A 16,171-nucleotide genomic window follows, 5' to 3' on the forward strand; every position below is an offset into this window, starting at 1 on the left:
GACTTGAAATCGAAAGGGAAAAACCCTGCGTCTCTCGCTCTCTCTGTGTGTGTGATCCTATTCCTGCTTCTCGTCTGCTTGCGTAAGGCGTGCAAAACCTCGCAAATCCTCCACACCCTTACTCCGTATCTCCCGCTCTTCTTACTCGCTTTCCGTATGATTACGGAGTGCGGGTACAGATTTCTATTCCCGCGCTGCAGACTCCATTTCCTCGGGTTTGGAATTGGGGATTGGAGATTTAACTGGGAACCACCTCTGAACCAGGGGTATAATCCAAGAACACGCGGTGAACAGGGGTTGACGAGAGAAAAAAGAAAAGAAAAAAAGCCGCTGCGTCTCAATGGATGTGAGAAGAAAAAAAAAAAAAAAAAGAACTGCGTCCAGGGGTGATGCTGAGCAAGCCCGATAAACCGGGTTAACCTGGTCTGGCCCCGTAAGGCACCCGTAAGGATGATGTCGTTTTTGGACGTTCTCAGAGTGAATTTCAGGGGTGGCCGCTGTCGACGGTATCCGTACAGATGCGACAATGACTTGGATGTTTCCGTTTCCGTGACCCCGTCTTCTCGTTGCCCGGGACGCCGTTTGTATATTATACACCACGTAGTAGTATGTATGTTTATAGTAGCAATACGGAGTACGTAGGCCAGCGGAGGTGAAGCGGAGATTGACTCGAGTGGGAGAGGCAATGAGATGCCGAAGTGAATTACAACAAGAAAGAGATATTGTAATGAGGTTATCTGCGTCACAATGGTGGTGATGGACCAAAATAGATTAGACAGGGCTTGGGGATATGAGTGACAGCCAGCCTTATGAGATGAGAGATGAGAGAAATGGGTGAGAGAGAGTGAGAGAGATACGGACAGCTGCCATGGATAACCTACTATGTATCCCTAATCAAACCACCACCTTCTCATCCCGTCTTGTCTGTCGCCCTGTCCATCTGGGTCTATCAAGCCAATCTCCCGTCCGCTGGCAGGAAGCTAGTCTCATGCTGCGCATCTCTTATCATACCGACCATATCACACGACACACACCAAACTCACCTCCCATTGCCAATCCAACGCTACCCCAGCCCGTCCTTCATCCCATCTCTTCCAGTCATACGCTTGCACCACGGGCGCCATTTACCCGTCACCATCGCATTGGACGGACCGGAGCCACGGCTCTAATACAATAGACCAATGCCTCTTCTCACCGACCACCCTCCATTCCATGGGTCCCCCGCCACCACTCACCCCAGAAGCCAGAAGACGTACAACAAAAAAGAGACACCGAGGGCCAAAACCGGGTTTGTAAAGCCACGCATGCGTCCGTTTCCCACGCCGTCTAGAACCTTTACTACGGGTATTCCTTGAGGCGCCGCGTGTGAGTCCCAACGAACCGAAAAAGCCAAGTCGGTTCGTCCGTCAGCCTATCCCATCTTGGCTTACTCTCCTCTCTCACTTCGCCCCCAAAGAAACCCAAGCCCAACCAAAAGCCTATCTTGCTCGACGCTACTCGACCCGTCGTTTCCCACAGCCTACTCAGAACAAAAGGGCCACCCACACACAAGAGACAAGTTAATCGCGGGGCAGTGTCTCAGTCATACCTCTCTCTCTCTATCTTTCTGTCTCTTTTCTTTGATTCTCACCCCGCAGAACCCGAGTCATCCAGCGCCTCCGCCCGAGCCTCATGCGTGGCCAGACCCAGTTCTTTTTGGACCTTGGTACCGCTTTGGCCTCATTCAGACCCCGACCTGAAGTGACGGTATAAATCGCCGTGAGAAACAGGACGATACAGATGCCCCGCCCCTCTTCCCAAGGAGAAGGAAAAAAAAAGAGGGTATTCTAAGTGTCTGTCCGTGTACTGCTTATGCGTAAAGTACTCCGTCCTACGTATGGAGATTCTCGCCTCGAGCCGAAACCCGAGAACAACATCAACCTTCAGGGAAGAAAAGTGGGTGAAAAGGTTTCAATACACTATACTAGAAGCTCCTCTCACTCTCTCTCACTCCCAATCTCACCAAATCGTCATAATGCAGCGCCGCGCTTCCTATTCCCTGTCGCGGTTCTCCGCCTGGGCTCCATCCTCGAAGCTCCAGCCCGGGCCATTTGCGCTGCGAAACCCCATTAAGCTTGTCTTTTTTTGTCATGCGCTGCCGATGGGAAATATCCCGACTCACCGCCGCAAGTATCGTGATGCATCCGTCCGCTTTGCCGTGGTTTCGTCCGTGAACTGTGTGACTTTTTTTTTTTTTTTTTACCCCCTCTGTTTCCCCGTCATGACCTCATCTCGGCCGGGCCGCTTCATGTTCCCTACTATGTTGCACTGCGAACACCAAAAACCCATGTTAGCATCTTGCAACCGTTTAAACAGATGACCCCCCCGGACAGTAGCACTGAGAAAACAGAGTTTCCATAGCATGTGCTTACATGACAGGGAAGAATTGAGTTGAGGCTGCCCGCCGGCACCACCTGGTCCTGTACCAGTCTACCCTCACGTCAGCCGAGTAACCTTTTGCTCAAATTTCCAGCGACGATGCATCTCGGTATTGGCCGACACTGCCGTCCAAGGAACACCCTCAACGAAAAAAAGACATTACCTGCCAGTGTATGCATGCGTCGTAGGTTTGTAGCGCATAGCGTTACAGCAAGACAAAGACAGTGCAGCGGAAAGCTCGGGTACGTGAGACGGAGGAGAGAGGAGGCCTTCCTGCGTGGCCCTCCGTCGCGTCTGGATACCCTTGCATTGCGATCCTCAACGTCCTTTCCGAAGTCCTTCAAGCAATTAATCCCCGGCTCATCTGACGCCGGTCATGTGTTCCCCCTCGTCTTTGATGACGATTTCGGAGGTTTCTTTTTTTTTTTTTTTTTCTGGTCAAGTCGGTAACCCGAGTCTCTTCCCCCGTCCGTGACTGTTCTGAGGTGGTATCCGTTGCAGTGCGTCTGGACCCAGCCACGCCAGCGTTTTCCCGTGCTTCCCGTCATGCAGCAGCCGCAGTAGCTGACAGCACCATCTGCCCCGCCGTGAACGTTCAGAGGGATACGATATCACAGTTTTTGATTCTCCTCGTTGACGAGACTCTCCCAAGAGGGAGGCCGTACTCCGTCTTTGAACCTAGAATGAGGGCCGGCCTTCCCCTTCAGTGCCAATGGAGACAACAGTCCTTCCTACCTGTGGCCACTTAATTAATACCTCGCTCTCATGATTCAGCGCACCATAAACCTCGCTGTAGCATAGGCCAAGACCAACCTCAAGTCGTATTGAAAACATACCATGCACAATTACAAGACCTGACCGCCCGGTTCGGGGACAAGCTCCGGCCGATCGACGGCAGCCCGGCCAAGTGGGTCCTTGCTGAGCCCGACGCCGGCAGACAATGCAAAATTCCTCTGGCATCTGAATACGGAATATCCAGAAAATATCAAAAACCAATAACACACAATAACAGATAAGCGTCCCAATAACCTCATGTACCACTGCAGTTCCTAATAAAACTCGCTCCAACAAACCCACGTAGCAAAAAAGAAAAAGCGCTAACAAAAACAAACCCATGTAGCCCTTCCAACTTTTTTTACCGCCCAGCAAAAATTCCCCCAGTCCAGTTCTAGACTATCCCCCCAAAAACCGGCCCTTTTCGCTAGTGTAAAAAAAAAACCACCCCCTGCCACCAACCACTCGGCATCTCGATTCAGAACCTCTCTCTCGTCTTCCTCAAACCGTTCGGCAACGGCACGCCGTCCCAGCATTGGCAAAAAAGAAAAAAAAAATCCCGCCGGAGTCTTTTCCCTCCTGCTCTGACCTACTGCACGCCAGCGCAATGCGACGCAGGCCCCCTCCCCCTCCCCCATTACACCGCAACCCGGCACACCCAGAAATGACGACACAGAGACAGGGCATGCTACACACGCGCGCCGCTGTACGTCGTGGGTTATAATGCCAAAGCGCGCGCCCCCCGGAGCCGATGGACCGGACCAAGAAACGCCCATCAAACATCAACTTCCAGCGGGTCCCAAGGGGGAAAGAAAATGTGGTCATGGCAGGCAGACGCAGTTCTGGTGGCCGGCAGCATGTGCCGGAGCACAATAGTCAATGCACTCGGCGGCATCTATAAACGGACAACTCTCATGCTGATCGTCTCTAGACTCTACGTTTCCATTGCCCAATTGGGAGGTTTCCCCAGTCCGTGGAGATCGCAGAATCTCCCGATCCGAGTCGTTTCGTCTAACCACTCGTCAGCCGTAAACGTGTCGTACTACGTAGTAGTATAGAAGAAGCTTTTTTTTTTTTTTTTTCTATCTTTCCAAGTTTACTTGCTGGGATCACGTTCAATGACACGCCGCCTGACTCGCAGAAAATAAAGTAAAAAACGTTCATCTGACAAACCCCGGTCATGCAGGCGTCGTATGCCCCGGCCGTTGGAAGTCAAATTTCAACTTTTCGCTTTCGCGCCATACCGTTATCTCTCGGTGCCGTCAGCGGCGCAGCCAAAAGGCAAAGCAGGAAAAATAAAATAAAAAAAGGTCCACGTCCATGAAAAGACCCAGGCACACCCGCCAGAGATAAGCGATAGGATTCACTCGCTTGGCTGCCAACGGACGAAAAAACACCCCAGTCCCAACACCACCGGACCTGCAGAATCAACCCGGGCGAGTATTGTGATATTGCCGGGGGGGTGAATTCCATGTCACATATCCCGTGTCTGGAAACAGAAGGCCTAGAAACAATCTTACATCGTAAAAAAGACCCCTTGGTGGTGCTAATTTCGGCCCTGTCAGACACATGCGTGAGTGGTTTTTCCCGTCACGATGATGAGCGTCATTTCCTGCGCGCCCCATCTCATCACATTTGACAATCTCGCAATAACCGCCAAGTGGCTATAACGGGGGTCCATGTCGTTTCGTTTCTCAGACGGAGAAACGAACGCCCCCCGCCCCCACGGGCGCGTGTAACTCGACCTCTGGCCACGAGTACCCGTCGCGATAAGCAAGTTCTGCACATCGTGACTTGTTCTCATGCGCGTGTCGGTGGTCGCTGGCCGAGGACTGCAGACGCAATTTCCAACGGTTCTGCATGGATGACAATCTCATGCTGTCTCAAAAAAAGGCTGTCGTTTTCGACGTGGCAGGGGAACGCGGTACACGATCCGGCCCTGCAGCGCTTTCTTTTGACGGGACTTGTCCTGCGCTCAGCGAAGCTGCTCGTGTCCAACCTCGTCTGCGTTCCCTTGCAACCGGATATGAGTCTGTTATCATCCAGAGCGTGCCTTGTGGATGTCCTTGTCAAAAAATATGCCCTCTTGCTTGCTACCTTGATGGGGATATCTCGTGTTGCTGGGCTCCTGTGCGTTGGCGCCTGACTTACGGCCTTTATACAAACGAATTTCTTCTGTTGAGATGAGTCTGAAATCGACGGCGAGCACTCCGCCAGGAATTGTTATGCTGCTTGAATCTGTTGCTAGGAGAATCTGGACCGACTGTAAGTTCAAGCGTCTAATCTCATCTGGGCTGAGTCTACTCGAGGTGATGTATCTCAATATCACCATGGTAGTACGGCCGAAGCCATGATGTGTAACACACAGAGACCTCCCGCCGTAATCAAATTGTCGTGCCTCTCGTACCAAACATATCGTATGATACGCGCCTGTCGAACAAGCAATGTATAATTTGGTTCTAGTTTTGTACGTCAGTTAATCTATACTAGACCACCCGATATCGCGAATATGACAACATGCCCTACCTAAGGTTGTGTATCAATATACATGCCAAATGTCAAGTCAAGTCGTGCCAAAAGTTCGCCAGGAGGAGCTCTGCGCATTCAAGTGGCCAAGCTTAAGGACGATAGATGGAAGCCTCGACATGAAAACGCCTGGATAATCGCATAGTTCGTCGATAATTTCCATGTACGACAACGTATGTCAGGTCGGCTTCTCCTATCACGCTGAGTTATACTCAATTCAGAAACACTAATCGCTCGCAACAAGCAACCTGTTTTGCAGCAGTTGCTCAGAGCTCGAACGACACAGGCCTACCTTCTAGCCATCAGCTATGATCCTGGTCCAGACAGGTGTAGCAGCGCCGAATCGTGGCCTTGCGAAAACGAGAAACTCTAGGTGGCAAATTCGAGACGGAACATGTCTGTCGTCTGTTTGTGGCCCATCAAACTTTGCCGTTGTGACACGGCGTCACACAGAGTTTGGTCGATCTTGTTGGACTGAATTTCGTCTTAACAGAAATCGGACCACAACACAATAGTTCAGACAAATTCCGTCATTTGGAAGCCGACTTCGGCTAGCCTTCTATACACATTAGGCCCGTTGCTTTATGTGCAGTCGACGGAACCCTGGGATTGTTATACTCTTTGTTGTTCACAATGAGCCTTCCGCCGCGAACTTTGCTCCATGATTACCCCAAGATCATCTAGACTTCGTCGATCTCCAGAGGCGTTCAAGCTAGGCGCTAAAGATAAACACTAGACACGCGAGCAAGCTCATATGAGACTATGATCTGCAAAAGGTTCTAATGCAAATTCCGTCCACATGTGGCGATTAATGTTGAATTGAGGGCGGACATTACTGATTCGACGTGTTCAACATCAACATCTCCGAGAGAAGGCGTTTAGCCGCCTACGTGGCTTTGTAGCACCGTCTACAAAAAATATCAGAACGGTAGCATTCGTCGTCGTATGATCGTCAAAGGGTCCTGGGGCGAATGACTTCAAACATTGGATGGTCAACACAGTGTCCGCGATTAGCCCACAAGTCATATTGACATTGATGGATCTTCGAGCGCCCTAAAACACAGTGGCCACCAGCAACCCAGATCTTGCAGCCAAGATCTCCGCCACGACACTGTTTGATTGAGTCAAACAACCGGCATCGGCTCCGCTCAATGAACGTTTGGAGGTCCGCCTGAGGTCCGGCGAGTCACGGACAAGAGTGGAGCTGGAAACGCGGGGAAAGGGAGGGTGTCTACAACTGCCCCGCCGGCCGGTCGCGGGTTTGTCCGGCAGGAAATCCTATTGAGTCGTCGCGGGGCGGACATGAGAATTCCGGGTCCAGAAAGGGAGTGTTTGAACCCGAACTGGGCGACCAGTTCCTTAGTAAATTAGTGCTAGACATTTTGACTCCCAGGCAAGACAGGTACTGAGTCGGATGGCAGCACCACCTTCCCCGCTGGATGCCAGTTCTGACTGGCCTCAACAAAAAATACCGCTGAGCGGTGTGTGTCAGATGCATCTAGGGCCCATTAGTGGCCGCAGGCCAACATCGCAGCAGCCAATAACAAATGTCTACGGTTCCTGATTATCGTGAGAACTGATCACTCTGCAGGTGGCTTGCAGGCGAGGGGTAGCATCGCTGTGAGCACACATGGCAGGAAGAAATAGAAAATGGGCACGTGTGCGGTTGTGATGCCGTGGGTGCTCGGACATGGAGACCGAAAGAGCAGGCAAGTCTGGGGAAGCGGGAGACGGTGAAGCTGTCGTGAACTCTCACCGACCAAACCGGTCCGGGGTTGATGCTTGGCTCAGGTGAAGCCGGCGTGGGTGGGAAGTTTACGCGGTTCCCCGGACCATGACTTTCTGCAAAACGACGGGGCGACGGGGCTTGTACTGGAATATGAATGTGTTGTTGCTGATATATTCACGTTCGGTCAAACATGCAAAGTTCCGACGCAGGGCGGCAGCCTGATGCCGGTATCGGTGGGATTGGAGCGCCATTTGAGTCAGAATAGATGCCGTCAAGGCGAGTGGTAACACAAAAGTCTCAGTCCTTCCAATGGCAGGCAGGTAGGATATCGAGGCAAGGGATATGTGCCGTGAAAGTTCATCAGGCAAGCTTCGACGCAATTGTGCGCGACAACCTGCGTCTGCGTGGCCGTGGGGAGACGCTGAGTTGGAGGATTGACAGCGGTGTGGGGGTTTATCGGGGCCCGAAGATCATTGGGTGACCTTGATCCGGGATTTTGATAGTGGTGCAAGCGCTCGGTGATTGATTCAGATGAGGCGCATACCGAGTACCTCAGCGCCCCGAGATAGGGAGGTAAAAAGATGTGACCCCCGCGGGCCGTGTGGAAAACGGTACAGCAGACGACGTGAGGAACGTGATGTGACGAAGTTTGTCAGTTCCGTTGCCTGGCTCTCATGTGCCAAAATCCGAAGCCTTGGTTATCCTCGCTTATGATGTGGGATGTGGAATATTTATGATCTTGGTTTGATGCGCTGGCAAAGCTGGCAAACTCGAACGACTAATCCTCAGTTAACAGACAGCTTGGTTTTGTATGACCTAGCTAGTGCAAGCTTGTTCAACTGACGGGGGCCGAAGCGGTGGTCGTCCGATGTTCTCAAGGTCCAAGAAAACATGGCGTCAGTTGAGGTGTCAAGTAGCGTCAGATAGCGCGGTGCATGAATTGAACGAAGCATTACGGGAGGCTCCCTTGAGCGGAGCTGTCCCAGGCGCCAGAATCTGCCCGGATTTGTTGCGTGCTGGGCCTTGGAAATCTGATGAGTGAACCATGGCGGCTTGGCTTCTTCGTCAGGGCTCGTAACATAAACCCCAGGGGCTTGACTCGTTAACGGCAGCTCAGCCACGACAGCGCCTCAACTGCTCATTTCGCCATACAGTATCACGGAGGTGACCCAAATTACGGACACTCTTCGTCCAATTGCGCTTGGAGAAAAGTTACATGCCAATTATAACCAGCCGGGTAACCTGGAGGAGGAGACCAAAAGGTACCATGATAGTGACCTGCTGAGCTTTCTTCACCTTTGTCGGCTTAGGGGGAGGTTTTAACGGGCATAGGGGAACCAGGCAGGAGACGACAATGGAGTGGTTGGCAGTCTGGGGCCTCTAGCTCTAGCGTCGGGGACAGGGGTGAAAGATAGTTAAGGGCAATACAAAGTTGAGAGGTACAGAAGCAATGCAATTAAAGTGGCAGCTGGACTTGCGTGACACGCCTTGTGACAGAGCACTCAAATCCATCGCTTCACGTGAGAGGCTGGCAAGTAGAGTTTGTGGTTGGCAGGAGCATTAGCGGGCAGCGATAGTAGACCGCACGGTTATGTTGGGACGGATGATGTGGCCGGGGTGGACATGGAAGACGCTTCCGGGGCGAACAGACGCCATTTCCGTCCGCATTGGGGGGCGCTGTTGTCTCTAGGGGCTCCTCTTCTCTCCATGTCGGTGCGTAAGTAGCAGCGGTGGTTGAAGTCGAGGCCGTGAGACAGGCGAAAGTTCGAGACGGCGGATAGTACTAGACAGCAACGCCTACTGTCGTCGGTGGTGTTCTCTTTCGCTCTGTCAACGCAGGCTAAGCATTCCTCATCCGTCTCGTGTTGAAGTGGGTTGGTGCCGGTCTCGTCGGGTGTCCCTCACAGGACTAAGATGGGCAGTGTGTGTGCGTACTGTACAGTCAGACGGTAGAGTCCAGTTAGTCAGTCAGCCTGTCTGTGAGGTATGGAGATGACAAGAGTATTGTACCACGCAGGCGTGTGCTAGGTGGGAGTCCAGACCGGGGTGGTATGCATGATCGCTGTGGCTCTCGCCCTGACTGTCGTACCCTTGGGCGGGACTAGCAAAAGTCGTGTTGAGGCGATGATGTCAAATTGCAGATTGTGCATTTTGTACCGTCGGAAACGACTCAAACGGGGGAAGGCGAAAAATATTGGCATTTGGGCACTGATGGAGTCAGATGGGTTTTCGTTTGGGGTCTTCCTTGTTCTTTGGGGGTGTTCCCCCTGGCCATGCTGCCTTGCCCTTCTGACCTGCTGGAAAGGTTCCGGTGTCCCCAGACCACAAGCGTCGTATTTCAGAGTCTTCCGTAGTAATAGTGTACTTTGCGCGGGAGGGGGTAAAGAGCGGATCGTATGAGAAAAATACGGGCTTTAATGAAACGAATACTGGATAGAAATGCATGGTATCAGACCAAATAAAAATGGATGACTGGAGAAAGGAATGGGTTAGCTGGGTTGAATGGGGTTCAATTGGAACAGCTGGAGAGGAGACTTGGGAACGAGGCGACAAAGAGGGACAGAGAAAAGACTGATGATCCCTGTGGCCCCGTACAGAGTAGTGCAGAGCACCAGGCCAGGCCTCCTCCAAGGTGCATTTGAGCCGCCGAGGAGTCGAGATACAATCGATTATTGCGGTAATGCGAAGATCAAGAGTATGGAATTGGTCAATCGGAAAGAGTGGGAGCGGGAGCGGCAATGTACCTACATGGTGTGACCCCCAAAAAAAGTTACTGTGTTTTTATTTTGTTTTTATTTCTTTTTCGGGGCTTGGCCATGAGCTTCTTTTTGGCAAGAGCAGCCATGCAGAAGCAGTTGAGGAGGGGCAGTAGGGTAAAGAAGATGGAAGGCGGGGCAGGTTTCTGTTGTGCGACATCGGGGGAGAAATGACGAACTGGCCTGGGCTTCTTCTTACGTCTTCTTTCTTTTTCTGTTCTTGATTTGTATCTTGATCTTTCCAAATGCGGACTTCCAATGAAGGCAACTGGAATGGTGGCTGTCTCTCAACGCTCATACCCAATATAACAAGGCATTCAGGAAATGCATCTTGTCGGGGAAGGAAAGGCGCAGATGGGGGGAGGGGGTCTTCTTTCTCACCTACACTAATGTGGCATCATTCATTCATTACACCATGAGTGTTCCTGCCCCGCGAGGACTGTACGGTGTGATCTGTTTAATATACACGGAGGAGATACTTGGTTGTCATCCCACTTTCTCTCTCTGCTTCTCGCCTTCCCTAGGCCAGCCCGAAACCCCACTACACCCTCGCATGCCTATTACCTGGTTTGCTTTGCCTTGCCTTGCCTGGTCTCTTTTTTTTTTTTTTTTCTTCGTTTGTGCTACCTACTGGCCCGCACTTTGGGGATCCCTCGGTCGGAAAGTGAGTTAGTTGGGTGAGGTGGCCCTGCCTGGGACGGCCTGGAACGTACCCGTACATGGCACTGTCAATTCCCGGCACCAAAAGTGCCACATATGGTAGACAAGGCCCATGTATCTCGACCTGGGGTGGGCCTTGTACCCCCCGGTACGTACCGAACCCCAAATTCGCCCACTGTGTTATTATTACTTGCAACACACTCGCCCCCCTTCCCTGCGGCTGCTCTTCCCGATTCTCGCTGCTGCTGCCGTTGCTATTACTACTTACTACTTTACCTTCCCGTACCCTTATGTACATTTGCCCATCAACTGGTTACTTCTTGCTGCTGCTGTGCTGCTACTGCTGCTGCTGCTTCCAGGCGCCTTGTGACCGGTGACCGCCGTCCCCTTGGCATTTCCCCATCCGCGCGGCGACTTCTTTTTGCTCACGCTGCACAAATAGTTAGAACATCAGAAAGAGAGGTACCTCGTAACTCTGACTCCTTCCCCCGACAAATACTCACGATCTCTCCGTCCTCCCATCTTTTAACTCCCCCCTCTACTCTTTCTCTCCTACTGCGCGTCCGCACGGGCTGCGACATAATACTACCAACAACACCGACATCGCCCCAACCACAGACCAACCTCTTCCCAACGAGTACCAATACAACCTTTCCGGTACCAAAGGACGAGCGTCACATCTTCGTCCCAATTTACTACCCCTCCCCTACAATACAAAGGGTCCTCCAGCCCTGCGAAACTCGGCGCCCACCGTCTGGACTTCACCCACACACCACCACCTGATATCTTCCCTCCGATCTCGTCTGGATCGCCATTTGGCTCTCAATTCCGCCTGCCCGCTTCATCTTTCCCAACGCCGTCCTCCGCCATGGCTCAGTCCACCGAGCCGCGGAGGCGGTTCGCTCCCGTCCCAATCGAGACTACCTTCGAATCCAACCGAAAGGCCCCTCAACACCAACAGGGACAGCAACACCAACAATCACAGCAACACCATCACCAGCCAGGCCCAGCACCTGAGCCCACTCCCGAACACACTCCCCGAACCCCCTCACCCAATCCCTTCGAGCAACAGCTACACCAGCCACCGTCGCAGTCGTCGCATCAGCTCTCTTATACGCTACAAGATGGCCAGGACAGGACGAGACGTCGATTTGCTCCTCAGCTCATCGAGACGTCGAGACGAGCCCGAAGAGTAGGAGATACCGGCCCCGCCACGCGACCGACGGACAAGACCGACATCACCCCTTACACGAATCATATCTACCTCCAGCGAACCAAGTCACGGAAGAAGATTGCTGATGACAGTGACTCTCCTGCCCCTCAACCAATCCAGCGCCAGCCCAAGGGCGCAAGACGAGAGTCGGAAGACGAGAATGCTGGCACCTACATGCTGGAGTGGGCTGCTATGGAAGCCGAGAGACAGATGCAGGAGGCGGCTCTAGCAGCCTTCCCCAACAGCCGTCCACGTGAGGGTGGCGCTGCTCATTTCTATTTCAGAGAGAGTTCCGGAGACGACAGTACTCCCGAGAGTGCCTCCCCGGAAGAATCGGGCGCTCAACCTAAGCCTCGCGGTCGCCATGCCCATGTGACCCGTCGTAAGTCGTCGGACTTGGGCTACTGGCATAAACATATGCAGGAGCATGCAGAGAAACTGGCTGTCGCAAGGGGTGAGCATGTCCCCGTCTTCGACGACGAGGATGAAGATGAGCACGACGACTCAGCGCTCGACAAAATGGAGCTCGATGGACCCCCTGATCCCATGTGGTTGACCAATACCAGGCATCATACTACTGATAGTAGCCCAAGAGGGCCCATTGGCGAGACCTACATGCCGTTGATTGCCCCTGATCCTGTTGTCGTCAATAATGCACCGCGGCCAGAGCTTCCTGCTCCCGAGCCGGTGAGTAAGCCTATTGGCGAGGCTACGATGCCTTATATTCCATCCACACCGGCCTGCAATCCTGCCGAGGTGCCTATCGCCAAACCCGCCCAAGTCGTTCCAGAGACCGGCTTCCGCAACGCCGGCGGTGGTGGATTCGGCAGACCCTTTGGAAACTTTGGGCTGCCCCCCGAAACCAGCGAATTCCGCAGGATGCGCAAGGCCGCCTCGCCGCCAATGTTGGGCAAGGATTTGGTTTTCCGAAAGTGCCCCTCCCCGAAGCATACAAAGCTTGAGCCGGACCACCCGTTCTCAGAGATCCCAACTCTCGAGGAGACGAACCGGGATGCTACGGGAGAAGCCGGATTATGGAGGGGCTACTGTTTCCGAAAGAGCGAGAGCGATCAGGCCATAGTGCCTGCATCTCTCCAGGGACCCAGAATGCTGCATACACCGCTGCCGCCCTCCACTCCTGGAGACCCATTTGCTGCAGCATTCGGAAAGATGACAGATGAACCTGGCTCCCACTATGCCTCCACCGCATTGACACCCAGCACCGCCGAACACCGCGGTCGCTCTGGGGAGGCCAAAGGTCTCCACATGCTTCACGGCCTCGAAGACCGTCTCAAGCGAGAGAAGGCTCTCGAGGAGAAGATTGCGGCCGAGTTCGATGACACCTTTATCACGCAGGTCTACAACTACCTGTCCCTGGGATACCCCGCGATGGCCCGATCCTTTGATGAGGAGCTTGCTAAAATCTCCCACATGAGCATTGAAGAATTGGAGGTTGATGACGCCAAGCAGATGGCGTCTGGCCATTTGATGGAGCCGGCAGAGGCCGAAATGGCGGAGGAGAAGAGGTGCCCCAGATGGAAGGCCCTCAAGGCGTACATTTATGAGTGGGCACGACAACACCCAGACCTGGACAGCCTCGACCCCCTTGCATGGGGCGTGCGAGAGAGGCGAGGCAGCTGGGCTATTTAGACGATCGGCATACGTTCGTGGAGAAATTATTATATTACGGGGTATAGGAATGGCGGACGACAACCTGACCAGACCAGACAGAAGAGAGGGATATTGGATCCTTTTGCGATACATGTAGCGCGTGTTCTACAAGGCGTTTCAGCACAGTTCTCCACTTGGAGGAGAACCATTCTTAGCAGCATTGCGAATTTTGGTGTTTCGATACGGGATGAGAAAAAAAAAAGGCGCGGTGGTGAAGAGTCTAGAACAGCATGAAGACTTGCATGGCTTGCATTTACAAAGTCCAGACGGTGCCTGTGGGTAGACCAAGTGGGGAAACAAATTCGAGACCAACAGAGAGGGGCATGGAGCATGGAAACACGGACGGGGCGGCTCCATGGGGCGGTAGAGAGGCCGAAGGCTGCACAAGATTCTTCCGCATGCGCGGGGTCTCGATGGATCACGGAGGATTTAGGTACAGACTGACACGAGCCCTGCCCAGTAGGGGTCTGTTCGAGTTTTAAGCGAGCAATGGAATTTCGGGGCGGATAAGGCAATGTGAATCAAGGGTGACGGCGATCGCCTGGTTTGACAACAGAGGTTCTTTGTGTTTGTGACTGCTCAGAACAATTGCCCAACTTGCCTTGATACTTCTTGTGTCTTTAGTCTGGCATACCGCAAGCTGTTAAGAAGACACCTGATATTTGTCACTATGTGTCTAACTAAAGGTGAAGATGGGTGGCAGATTCTTCAGGTGAGGCTGGTGATATGTAAGAGACGTGACCAAAGGATCCATTTACCACCAGGTGACCTTTAACCCAAAGTCCAAAACCATGCCACGGCTAGAACCGAAGCGAGTGTGAGCATATTGCTGCTATTACCTCATCTAACCAATAGCTGCTTTGGTTTCCAAGCAATAACCTTGCTGGCGTCACTGCCGCGCTTGCCGCGGGCCCCTGGATGTATACGCCCCGTCGGCGGCCTGGTTCCCGCACGGTTGGTTAGTGATTATTTAGCTTGCTATGTTTTAGCTCCGGTGGCTGGAAACAAAAGTAGTATCTTTTGAGGCTTTTTGTTTAACTTAATGGTCTTTTATGTCATGGCAGCTTTCGGTCTTTGATATCTTGGGCTGTGGAGTGATGTTACTGTTCCGCACGAATCCTTTCTTATCTCTAGAAGATAGCGGTATTAACTGGCTTACCAGAATACAGACCAGCTCTGGTCCGCCAGTCAGGTGTCTTCGAAAACCAATGTCTGCCGTAAAAAAAAGATCGTCCAGTCTTATTTGAGGGGTGTTCCGCTTAAAGTCCCCTCATCTCTCGCACCCTGTTGAATAATGACTGGAACAGCCTTCGTATGAAGTTATTAGTGTGAGAGATATGGCTGAAGACCACTGATAACTCTTACGGTATGAACGCATAGCTATTGTGACAATCTACTGGTCCTCCACACCTACTGACTAGGCATCGGGAGTTAGCCCAAGTCAAACTGTGATGGCTTCCTTTTTAATTCGGTGACGAATGTCCAATATGGTTTATCTGCCTAGTGACTTTCTACTAACCAAGGATCACCATTCATATACCATTGGATAGAAGTGTATGGGCAGGGTTTGCTTTGCGATATCAACATTGGAGAGAGCGGGCTGCGAGCAACACATAAGCCTTTGTACTGTAGATCTTTATATGTGCCACCTATTTGACACTGGAGTTCCCATGTTGCGAGTAAGGCTCGGCACTACCTTAGTGACCAACAAACTACTGATCACCAGTGTAGAACGCAAAAACGTTATCAATGCCCGTTCCAACCTCGTCAGGAAGGCAGCAGTCGCCTCCGCGGTGTTTCCACCAGGCAGTGCTACCGGTTTCGCTGTTCTTGCTTCTGACGACGATCAAATTGCAGTCGTGGGCGGTCCGCAGGTATCCGGCCGGCGAGACAAGCAGCCCGTCCTTCTCGTGCGAGTACCAGTATCCATCCTTCTGGTCGTACGCGAAGCCGCTGCAAGAGTCGTAAGTCGGGACGTACCATCCCCCCCAGTTTCTCGATCCGGCAGTGGACCCGAAGTTGCGGTTGGGCATGTCTCCCTGAACGCACTGTTCGGCGTTCTTGCAACGCGTCCAGGTGAAGGCGTTGACGTTTCCAACCGCAAGGGCCGTGACGAGGAGAATTCCGACGTTGGAGTGGAACATTTTGGTATGTTTGAAACTGACGGTGTTAGCAGGCTTTTGTCTAAGAGAATTGGGACTCTTACGAGTGAGCAAGTGGTTGAGTGGATAAAGACTATTGGATTTGTTCTAGTTGATTTTGAAGCGAATGTTTTTGAAACCAGTGATTGCAAGCGTGGTTGAGGAAAAGATTTGATTTGATGTGAGGACATGAGTGAACCTTTATAGTTGCTCATGATGAACCACGGACTGAGGATTGCTACGGATTCTTGACGCTATTACACAAGTTTGTCATAAGGTTTAA

At 52.4% G+C, this 16,171-nt stretch overlaps 2 protein-coding genes across 2 annotated transcripts; one reads left to right on the plus strand and one right to left on the minus strand.

Annotated features, from left to right (window-relative positions):
* Positions 1 to 11,731: 11,731 nt before the first annotated feature.
* On the plus strand, positions 11,732 to 13,726 carry CTRU02_211203 (uncharacterized protein; the record flags this gene model as incomplete). The annotated part of the gene is made up of 1 exon (XM_036720228.1): positions 11,732 to 13,726. The coding sequence occupies one exon, from the start codon at positions 11,732 to 11,734 to the stop codon at positions 13,724 to 13,726; it is 1,995 nt and encodes a 664-aa protein (XP_036587971.1).
* Positions 13,727 to 15,459: 1,733 nt separating this feature from the next.
* Positions 15,460 to 15,891, minus strand: CTRU02_211204 (uncharacterized protein; the record flags this gene model as incomplete). The annotated part of the gene is made up of 1 exon (XM_036720229.1): positions 15,460 to 15,891. The coding sequence occupies one exon, from the start codon at positions 15,889 to 15,891 to the stop codon at positions 15,460 to 15,462; it is 432 nt and encodes a 143-aa protein (XP_036587972.1).
* Between the last annotated feature and the right edge of the window lie 280 nt (positions 15,892 to 16,171).

The sequence above is a fragment of the Colletotrichum truncatum genome (genome assembly GCF_014235925.2).
Source record: "Colletotrichum truncatum strain CMES1059 chromosome Unknown Contig_0007, whole genome shotgun sequence".
Classification (NCBI taxonomy): Eukaryota; Fungi; Ascomycota; class Sordariomycetes; order Glomerellales; family Glomerellaceae; genus Colletotrichum; species Colletotrichum truncatum.